The 11,720-nt window shown below is 33.6% G+C and overlaps 1 protein-coding gene across 1 annotated transcript in view; it reads left to right on the top strand.

Annotated features, from left to right (window-relative positions):
• The window catches only part of PKP2 (plakophilin 2), a 138,014-nt gene extending 127,740 nt beyond the window's left edge, over window positions 1-10,274 (top strand). Inside the window, exons 10-13 of the mRNA XM_031938154.1 lie at window positions 5-158; window positions 4,705-4,894; window positions 7,133-7,220; window positions 8,800-10,274. Coding sequence (XP_031794014.1) covers window positions 5-158; window positions 4,705-4,894; window positions 7,133-7,220; window positions 8,800-8,868 — 501 coding nt within the window. The 3' untranslated portion in view covers window positions 8,869-10,274. The remainder of the gene's footprint in view (window positions 1-4; window positions 159-4,704; window positions 4,895-7,132; window positions 7,221-8,799) is intronic.
• Window positions 10,275-11,720: the final 1,446 nt, after the last annotated feature.

Here is an 11,720-nt window from a genome sequence, read left to right as displayed (position 1 = left end):
GTAGATGCCATCTGCTGTAGCCCAGACTGTTGTCCAGAAGGAAAATGGCCTTCAACACGTTAGAAAGATGCTACATGTGAGTGATTTAAGTGTAAAAAAGACTGCAGTCTCATTGCTAAGGAACTTGTCTCGGAACTTGTTTCTGCAGAATGAAATTGGTGAGTTTCTATCCAAGGTGATTTTTTTCTAAAATGCTTGTATTTGGTATATTCAACCCCACAATTGTTGTAGAAATAATGCAAGAAAAGGAAATATAAAAATAGGTATTAATTGAATAATTTAAAATGATGTTTTTTGCACCTAGAATTTTAGATCATTGGTATTCATTAGAACTTAAATGAAACATCCTTTTTTAAAATGTCAACTATTATTTTAAAGTGGGCATAGAAGGATGAATTTGACAGTACTCTTACATAATTTTAGCGAACCTATATAATTTCTTCATATTGGATATTCTCTTTATAATACAAGTAACAATTTACCTATGCCATATTATCTCATGTTCATATTTTCTGAAAATCCTTCATTGAATATCCACCCATTATACTGCATATATTTCTTTTAGTTCTTTCATATAATTGTTATCAAAACAACACTGAGCAACACCTATTATTCCTTACTCTCAATGTACGACCAGACTTCATCCTTGCCTTTTATGCCATTTCTCAATGACAAGTTCATCACTGGTGATGTATTTTTATTCAATGATTTTTTTTCTGCATGCCACTTGATTCTTTATTCCAGTTTGATTTTATCACATACACTGTTTAAGAAGTTTCCATTGTCCTTTGGGTTGTCTGAAATAGTGACTCTTAGGAGATTTCAATATTCCATAATTTATAGCTACATAGTTTCAATAACAGAATTAATATTGTTAAAAAGATGTCTTTTAGGGAGGACCTGAGTTCAAATCTGGTCTCAGAGACTTAACACTTCCTAGCTGTTTAATCCTAGGCAAATCACTTAACCCCAGTTGCCTCAGGAAAAAAAAAAAAAAAAGATGGCTTTTAATTGCACATATTTTATTGAATTACTTCTGTCTATCGAAGAAGGATGAGAAGGAAGAAAGGAGAAAAATTTGGAATGTAAGGTTTTGCATCATGGATAAATCATGGATATCATTATGCAGTTTTTCCAAATGCAATCCAGCCCCATGTATTCTTCCTTTTCAGATCTAGGTTCAATTTATTATTGTTCTGTGATATCTGTCTAGGATACATTCCATTTATAGACAAATTCAGTAACCTGTTCTTGCCTGCCTGCCATAATTGGGGCAAAATCCACTCTTCATTCACATGGTTTTTCCTATGTAGACAGTTAGGTTAGTCTTAGTTTGGTCATAGTTGATTTTTGTCAAGAAGGCCCTCTTTGCATTCTAAGGCCAGATTATAATTAATAACATGTTATCCATAATCAAACAGAGTTAGAGAATTTCTTCATCATCACTTCTTCTAGTTAGACTCTTCAAATTAATCTTTCAAGGCACTGACATATGTCTTTCTATGTTGATTTTAATATTAGTCTTCATGTCAGTCATTGCCCACCAACCCTCAAGACTAAATCATCCTTTGTAGTAACAAAAAACATCCAATACAAAAAACTCGTCTAACAATGTAAACCCTCTCCTCCCTGCTATATAGGAATAGATATGTTTTGTAATTGCTTCTTCAGAAACTTCTATAGTTTTTTATTGTTTTTCAGATTTTTTGATAATCTTTTGAACTATACTGTATATTGTTTTCTTTGGTCTACTGAATTTGACTCTATATCTGTTCCAAAAAAAATTTAAGTTTTCCTGAATTTCTCATAGCCATCATTTCTTATTGCACAATAATATTCTAATACATTTATATGCTTTAAGTTTTTCTAAGTTATTCCTCATCAGGGAATCAGCAGATATGGAATCAGCAAATTCCATATATATTCCATATCCAGTTCTTTGCTGCCGGAAAGTGCTACTATGAATGCTTTGACATATATTAGACTTATGTTTCTGTCTTTGACTTTTTGAACCATAATTCTTAGGAAGATATTGATGGGATCTGTTTAGTAACTTTTCTTATGTAATTTCTAGTTAAAATTCTATTTTACAGCTCCACGAATACACTTTATGTTTCTCTAACCACTGAAACATTGACTATTCTCATATTTTGCCTATTTTCATGGAGCCAAGTGAAACTTCAGAGGTTTTAATTTGCATTTCTCTTACTCATAGTACTTTGGACCAAGTTTTGTATAGTCATTATGTCTACAAATTTCTTTTGAAACTATTTAATTTACAGTTAAATACACAGAAGATGACAGACCCTAACTCCAAGACCCCAACCCAGCCAAATAAAAAATCTTGTAAATTAACACTGGAGAACTGTAAGAGCTAGACATCTTATTTAATGTCTTTTCTTCATCAGCCCTTATGCCTATGGCAGGGTAAACAAGTTAACTCAATCATGGCTAGGGCAGGGGACATTGGAGCAGCTAGCTACTTCGACTCTTGACTAAACACACCATGTTACATAAAAATGAGAAGATATTTATTCTTCCCAGGCTTGTGAAGGAAAGAAGAAGATCAAAAGAGTAATCCCTATGACTGGATGTTTCCACTAAGAATTTCTCACAGCTTCAGTCACTCTGAAGACTCACCAAACTCCCCACCTAATCAGCAAAAATCTATAGTTGCTGATTCTCCCTAGCCACATGAAGAGAGAAGAATTAGAGAGGTTTTGAAATATATCAGCATGGGCAGCTTTATCAAATCTGATAAAAGGAGGACTGGAAAAAGCAGCTCAGACCAGCTCTCCCCTAGATGTTACTGAAAAAGAGACATGTTGGGAAACCTCATATCTTCCAATATGATGAAATTGAGATAATCTTATAGCCCAGCTTCAGAAATCTAGTCACAAGCAAAAGGGGAGGACCCAGAGAATGAATGATAGGGGAATATAAGAAAAAGGCTGACATCTAAGATGTCAAGAAAGAAAGACTTAGTGAAAGCTCAGCACACAGGTAGATAAACCAACAGAGGTAGAAACAGAAATATTGGGAAAAATTCATAGTGAAATCCAAGCACTTTTGCCAAATATTACAATCTGAAGAAATGTGAACCAAGTAGTGCCTAAAGCAAGTTAGCATCCTTTGGGCTTCCCAGAAATAATAAAAACAAGAAGCTGGAAAAAGAAGTAAAATTCATTAAATATGAACATAGTTCAGACATTAGAACTCTCAGGAGTCTCTCATTGCAGATCTAAAATTTGAATCCATGGTGGAGAATCTCACTAAATAATTAGGGGAAAAGAGATAGACACTAATAAATTTGAAATGCAGGAAAAATTGATAGAAACAAAAGGCAGCAATATTAACAAATAAATAAATACACAAATCCTGTGTAAGCCAAAAAGGCAAAGTTGGTAATCATGATTTCAGATAGAGCAGACCTAACTAAAAGAGATAATGAGAGAAATACATTTTGCTAATAACCAATGCAGTAAATCACAAAAATCTTTTACAAGTCTCCTAAAGGCTAAAGAAAAAGGGAAAAAGATCTGTATGTACACATATATTTATAGCAACTTGATGGCAAAGAACTCAAAAAATGCTGCCCATCAGTTAGAGAATGGCTAAATAGGTTGTGATATATGATTGTTTAGAATACCATTTATTATTATATATATTATTCTGTATATACACATACAGACATTTACAATAGATCACTGTACACAGTTACAGTAATGTTATAATGATCATCAACTATGAAAGAATCAGCCATTTTGATCAATATAGGGATTCATGATAGTTACAAAGGGCTCATGATGAAAAATGCTGCCAGAGAAAGAACTGCTGAACTCTTAAGTATAGATTGAAACCTATTTTTTCTCTTTATTTTTTTTTTCCTTCAATATTATTTTATTTTTCCAACCATATGTAAAAATTGTTTTCAACATTTAGTCTTGTAAAACTTTGTGGTCCAAATTTTTCTCCCTCACTCCTTTACAGGCAAGCAATCTGATATCAGGTTAAATATGTGCAATCCTTTTAAGCATATTTCCATATTTGTCATGTTGTGCATTTTTTAATATTAAAAATTTTTTTCTAACATGGCTATTATGGATATATGTTTTGCATGTCTTCACATATATAATTAATATATTAGTTGCCTTCTAATGGAGGGAGAGGGAAGAAAATAAGGGAATTTGGCATTATTTTAATGTTAAAAAAAAATTTTTAATGAATACTTTTTTAAAAGTTTTTTTTTTTTTTTTTTTTTAAGAGCTAAGATGAAATTGGCTCATTTATGGAAATTTTTGACTATATAATCTCATCAGTCTCAAAAAGGGGCAAAGAAAAAAGTCCTTCAGTCCTCTAATATAAGACATGATAGTTTTACTCTAGTCATTCAGCAATATTTATCAAATGTCTGTGGTGTAAAGAATATTATATATTATATATTAGTTGTTTTTTTTAAGAAAACTAACAAATAGAATTTCAGCTGTGAATGTACATATGATCTGGCTGGAGAAAAGGAGGAGACATAAATGAAAATGAATAATTACAAGAAATATAAACAAGTACAAATAAATACAGTTTTGTAAGAGCCTATAATGGAAAGGTCGGAACTATAAGTATATGTTTTATTACTATGTAAACTCCAATTTGAGCTTAGATTTTTGAGAGAAATGTTTTAACCACATATTTTGTTTTATCTCACAGCTAGGGAAACCTTACCTGATTTAGTTTCCATAATTCCTGACACAGTCCCAAATTCTGATCTGCTCATTGAGACTACAGCTTCTGCCTGTTACACCTTGAACAATTTAATCCAGAATTGTCAGCAAAACGCACAAGATCTGTTGAATACTGGAGGCTTTCTGAAGATTATAGCTATCAGCATGGGTGATAGGTGAGTTATTATGTTGGAAGAGACCTTAGAAGTCACCTGTTCCAATCTAACATGTTAATGAATCCTTTTAAGAATCCTCAATAAGTAGATTAAGGCATCTAATTCCATTTTTCTGACTAATTTTTTTCCTTATTTGGAGCTGAAATCTGCCTTCTATATATTTTTCTTTCCTCTAGAAGATGAACAATTAAAATTCTTCTTCCAAGTAAGTCTTTCAAATATTTGTAAATAATAACCATATGTTTTAGACACACACACACGCACACACACATGCACACACACACAAACATTCCAAAGTTCTTTGAGTAGTGTCCTTCATATAATGGACTAGATCTTTCAGAATGGCCTTTAGATGACAAGGAAGAAGAAAGGAATGAATATCAAATGCATCTCCTATGCTTTATGAGACAGAGAAGTGTTTTGCCCAGGGTCACACAGCTAGTAAGTGTCTCTGACTGGATTTGAACTCAGGCCTACCTGACTCCAGATCTGGTTTTCTACTACTTGGGCATTACTCAGCTGCTTCAAACATAAATAATTGAATAGGATCTAGCCCTTTACCCTAAATGTTTTATCCTTAAAAAACTTTTGGAATCAAAATTCTAAGGTCTTATTCTAGTGTTGTGTGCAAATATGCTGGTTTGCCCCTGGGTTCACAGTTGTGACTCCTAAAATTAAATTGTGCAAAATGAGAACAAAATCTTTTATATTAACAGGACCATAGAAATGGTCACAAAATGCATACAAAAGTAACTGAGGAGGAAGGAGTAGGAGATCAGCTAAGATCCAGATAACTTCATAGGGACATTGACTCCTAATCCCGAGTATGGTTTACATACTCTAAAAAAATTGACCATTGCTGCCCAAGTTTCTCCTCCCTTCTTCTCTTCCCTCCCATCCTCTCCTATCTCCTCCCTTACCATCCCATTCTCTCCCCTCCCCTCTCCTCCCATCCTCTCCTTTCCTTTCCTCTCCTCTCCTCCCCTCTCTTCCTTTCCTTTTTTTTGCTGAAGCAATTGGAGTTATGTGACTTGCCCAAGGTCACACAGCTAGGAAGTGGTAAGTGTCTGAGGCCAGATTTGAACTCAAATCCTCCTGACTTTTCAGGGCTGGTGCTGCTGTCAAAGATTTTTAAGACCATTTTTCTATTTCCCAGCTTGAAATGTTCCCAGGTTGAACAATTCAGAACAAAGCTGATTGTAGCAGGGAATACAAAGGATTCAGGAAGCCAACAAGTACAGATATTTCCATGTTAGAAAAATGGCTTCTGGCATACATATGAACAAAGCTCTATAAGGTGAAGTTATTTTAATAATTGAGGCATACTGATGTGTGACCCTTAGAGGGAAAGCCATCATTAATAGAAACTATTTGAATAAGTGAGGCTTATTACTAGTTAAATGCAACTAATTAGTATGCTTCATAGTTACTTATTTATTTTCTAAGTGAAAGAAGTGTACTGTTTAGTATCAAAATATCACCCAACCTTGAGAACTCAAAAAATAATCCAATTTCTTCTCTTTACCTTCTCTGAAGGAGGAAAAAGCAACTACACCTAGAATAAGAGAATACAAAATCACAGTCGCATTGTCACTGATATTTTATACTAATAAATTAAATAGTTTATTTATTTGTTTTTTTTTTTTTTGGTGGACTAGCCTAGATATTTGTTACATTTTTTTCCATAGAAAAATATATTCTACACTCCAAATGTATGTCTGAAAATATAAATTTTTTACAACAAAACCTTTTTATAGATCAGAAATTTCCCGTATTTATTGGATATCGAATTGTACTATATTGGTCCTGAGGGAAATAATAGCTAACATTTAAACTTATTTAAAGTTTGCAAAACATTTAGATATATTATCTTATTTGATCTTCACAACAATCCTGGGACATAGTTATTTTACAAGATGAGGAAAATGAAAAAGAAGTTAAGTGACCTGCCTACAAACTGGATATTTGAAGTAACATTTGAACTTAGGTCTCCCTGACTGCAAGTCCAGTACTCTACCCACTTCAGCACCTATCATAATAAAATAAAAAAGAAATACCTCTTGTCATAGTGGCAAGTAAGAATTAACAGGTAGAAGTTCAAATAAAGATGAGCAGTAAGAAGCAGAGAGCTTCATCTATACATTTGCCAAATCCTTTAACTTTTATACATTTTTTTAAAGATTGCAAATCTTTAATTTCTCTTATAAGATTTTTCTCTTTTCTTTTTCTCCTTTGCAGCTATGTCTCCAACAAAGCTAGTAAAGCAGCATCTGTGTTACTTTATTCACTATGGTCTCATGCTGATCTCCACAATGCCTACAAAAAGGTAAGGCATCTGAAAGGAATTAGATCCAGCTCTACAACCCACAGCCCTCTTCTGCAAATCAGCAATCTAGTAACATAGTGATCTAAACAAAATTTTTAATTGTACAAAGGAAGAAGCTGAAGCTCAGAGAAACTAAATCATTTGCTCATGATCATATAGATTGTAAGCAATAGAGTTAAGAATGTGATAGGTTAAAGATAACATATGAGGAAACAAAACATTTGAGTTCCAAAAATTTCAATTTATTGTTCATCCCAATTGCCTTATAAATCAGAACTAGTCATCTTCCTTAGCTTTAACAGTTAACCCTGAATACAGAGGGAGACAGATTTTTATACATTAAAAACAATCAAATAAGAACAATTAATTAAAAGGAAACAATACAATATTAAGTAATCTGATTTCTAACTGGAGGAAATATTAGGGACTTTCTAAATTGGAAGGGAGAAAACAAACAGGTACAATCCCTGATACCAGAAAAAGAATTGTCCCTCTCCTCTCAAAATTTCTGGGAGTCAGAGGAACATGGAAACAATAACTGACTGATCATCAGTATGGGACCAGTTTTCATATAAGGAGTATGGTTTGTATATGGTGTATAGTTTGCTTGAGAGATACAATTTTGAGAAAATTCCTTGAATCAAACTAAGGATCTGACTGGGTTTCTGGTCCTTAATTAAGGGCATCTAAGCAACAAATAAAGGTGCTCTAGCTTCCCAGAAATACAAAGCTAGGTTTAAACAATGCAATAAGGTTTTCTCACAATTGCCACAACTGAATAAGACAGATATGGGACTTGACCCATAATTGAATAAAAAGGGAACTAAGCTAGCTCTAGAATTGAGTCACAAGACGGTGTCAATATGGTTCGCTCAGTTTCTACCACCATTTATGGTTCCAATTCCCACAGTTCCCCCACTTTTCCCCTTTTGACTCATAGGAAACTAGGCAGCCCAAAGCTATAGGTTTTTTTTCTATATATCCATAGAGAATTCACTTTTCAATCAATTATGTTTAAATCCCAGTTTCTCCATTTGGTAGATTACTCAAGTCTTTTACTACTACTTTTTCCTTTAGTTAGTTGTCTTTTCATTACTTAATGATCATTATCTCTCTGCTAGTAGGTTGAGGGAGAAAAAAAAAATACAGCTTAGTATGGCAAGCCAGGTTTATTATTTCTTATCTGTTCTGATATATTTAAGAGCTTTAGAGGAAAAATATAATTATATTTGGAGCTTTTCTTTGAATCAAAATTTTCCATGTTATTCCTTTTCTTTATCTCCCTTTCCTCCATATAAGTAAAATTTTATTATATTGCCCTATCATCTAAAACCTTTGAAATATTAAGATTTCTATAATAATAGTCTTAAAAATAATAATTTCATTAGTTCTGTGGAGTTCATTCCTTTTAATTTAATCCATAATTCAAAGATTTAATGTTGTGGGATGCATCCTGAGTCTAAACTAAATAGTGATGGCTTGTATGGTCAAACTTTGGTGAGAAATAACTAAAAAATATACTTGCTCATTTGAAAACTATTGTTATTCATAATGTCTTTTTTTTTTTCTTGTCTTAAAGGCTCAATTTAAGAAGACACATTTTGTCAATAATCAGACAATCAAAGCCTACCACTCCCTTAAAGACTGAGAAAGATGAAGTAATAATAGTAGAGATGGTCAGAACTGCATTTCAGTTTATCCATGGTTTTTAGTATCTGCCTCACCATAAATGGGTCGACTCTATAAAGTCTCCAGAAGAAACAGACTGTTTTTATGCCTATCCCAGAAGACTCCCCTTGCCCCACAAAAGCCTATTTTATTATTACTTAGCCTTTTCTCTTCTATTTGCATCTTATCTTGCATCCCTAGAAAAGAGAAAATCAAAGAATACTAGGTTTCTGCCAGAACATTTTTGTAAACTCGCCTTTTGCCATTGTTGACACAATTTCTGATACCACAGATCATTTGGGTATAGGAGTATTTTCCCTGGGTCATCATCACTGAACTGGCTCTCTTGCCTTCATCTTGATGCCAAAAGAAACCAAGTCAACTTTAGGTATGAATCTAATTTTCAAAAAATCTACACTTTATCCATTCTTCCTTGTAATTATTATTACAACTATTTCTTCTTGCTTTTGTGGATAATGTCCTTGAGATAGCTAACTAGAATTAATGCCTTTGCTTTCCTTTATTCCCACCTTCTTCTTTACTCTTTGAAGTCTGACTTTTCAATTAATAATTCAACCAAAACTTCTCTTTCCAAGGTTACTAATGGTCTCTTTGCCTGTCCGATGCAATGGCCAAAAGGCCATCAATCCTCATCTCTCTTCACTTTTCTTCAGACTTTGAGAAGCTGCACTGTCCATCACCCTCTCCTTCTTGATACATTATTCTTTCTGGGTTTTCATGACAGAATTCTTTCCTCATTCTCCTCCTGCCTAACTATTCCTTCTTTGTCTCCGTTGCTGGATCTTTATCTAGCTTTAGACTATCAATCATGTAGATGGGCTCTGTTCCGGGGCCTTTTCTTTTCTCCCTCTAAACTGTTTCACTTGGCAATCTGATCAGCCCCCAAGGATAGAATTATCATTTCTGTGCTGACGATTCTCATGTCTTCTTATCCAGCAGTATTCTCTTTCATCTACAACTTCAACAATTCAACAATTGAAAACTAGATATCCCATAGAAAACTTCAACTGGTTCAAGACTGAACTCATCTTTTCCTCAAAACCCTCCCTTCTTCCAAAGTTCCTTATTAGTGTAAAGCAAAATATCATCCTCCCAAGGCATTCAGACTCTCAACCTAGGTGGTATTTTTATCTCTTTACTTTTTTACCAACAATATCCAATCTTTTGTCAAGTTTCTATCTTCATAACACCTCTATAATATGTCCCTTTCCATCCTATGATACTGTCACCACTTTTGTTCAGGCCTTCATCACCTGCTAGTTGGTCTGCTTGCCAAAAGTCTCTTCCTACTCTAATCCATCCTCCACTCAGTTGTCAAATTGATTTTCCTAAAATGCAGAGTTGATATTGTTTTACACATGCACACACTTGCGCGCGCACACACACACACACACACACACACACAGACCACACACCCCTTCTATTCAATAAACTCCAGTGGCTTCCTACTACTCCAGTATCAAATAAAAATATAAAATCCTCTGTTTGGTTTTTAAAGCCCTTCATAATCTGGCCTTTAAAGAAAGGCCTTTCTACTCTTCTTATATCTTACTCATCTCCATGTACTCTGTGATCCAATGACTTTAATTCCATATTTCCAGACTCAGCTTTTTCATAGGCCCCCATGCCTAGAATATTTATCCTTTATATCTCCACTTTCTAGTTTCCTCGGTTTCTTTCAAGATTCAGCTAAAGTTTTACCTTCTACAAGAAACTTTTACCTCCCCTTTGAGATAATTCCCAGTCTCTCTCTCTCTCTCTCTCTCTCTCACACACACACACACACACACACACGTATAATATGTATACACATTATATGTGTGTATTATGTGTACATGCAGACATTTACCATCTATATATGTGTCTGTTTCTTGTTTGTACATAATTGCTTGCATGCTTTCTCCTCATCGGACTCTGAATTCCTCTATGACAGGGACTGTTTTTTGCCTTTCTTTATAGCCCCAGAGCTTAGCATAGTTTCTAACTATGGAGTAGATTATTAATAAATGCTAGTTGATTAACTCACTATTTTATCCTAGCAAGGAACAGTAGAAATTAACATTGTCACCCTTTCCCAGTTTCCTGAAATGGGATTGTATATGTTGATGGAAAAGAGGCTATAAAGGATTTTAAACATTTGAAATAGAAACTTTTTTCCCTTTTCCATGTTTTATCATATCTAAACATATTTATGTACTGTTGAATCACGGGTATCTTGTTTGTTTCATATAATGTTAAGACAATGGAAATTGTAAGAGAAATAAAGTCAAGATCTGCAAGACAACATTCAATTCGTTGACTCTTTCTTTCTTATATGAAAAGGTGCAATTAAAAAAACATAAGCCCTATTTGCAACCTAGATTAATATGTATCACATTGAAAATACATGTGGAAATGAAGGAGGGAAAATTTCAAAAACAAGGAGACTGAGAAAAATCGTGGTTATATTTCTTATAGAATTTGTGATATTTAAAAAAGTTCAAAAGACATACTTTCTGGGTAATTTAGGCATTTCATTAATAATGCCAGTAGGTTATTAATAAAAGATGGTCATTTTGGTCAAAGATAGATTAGACCAAAGATAATCATGAATGCAACTCATTGGTTAATGTGATTGGAGGTGGGCTATACTAAAATAAAGGGCTAAGTATCTTTTGGACAAGGAAAATATCTTTATACCAAATCACTCATAGCTCTAAGCTATCAATTCAAAAAATGTTTATTCAACCCAAGCCTGAGAAGAATACTATGACTTACCTTAGATTAAATTTTTGTAAGGTTGGGTGGGATCTGACTGATTAAGAAAAGTTA

This window comes from Sarcophilus harrisii, chromosome 5 (assembly GCF_902635505.1).
Source record: "Sarcophilus harrisii chromosome 5, mSarHar1.11, whole genome shotgun sequence".
NCBI lineage: Eukaryota > Metazoa > Chordata > Mammalia > Dasyuromorphia > Dasyuridae > Sarcophilus > Sarcophilus harrisii.
This window is presented reverse-complemented; position numbering and strand designations above follow the sequence as displayed.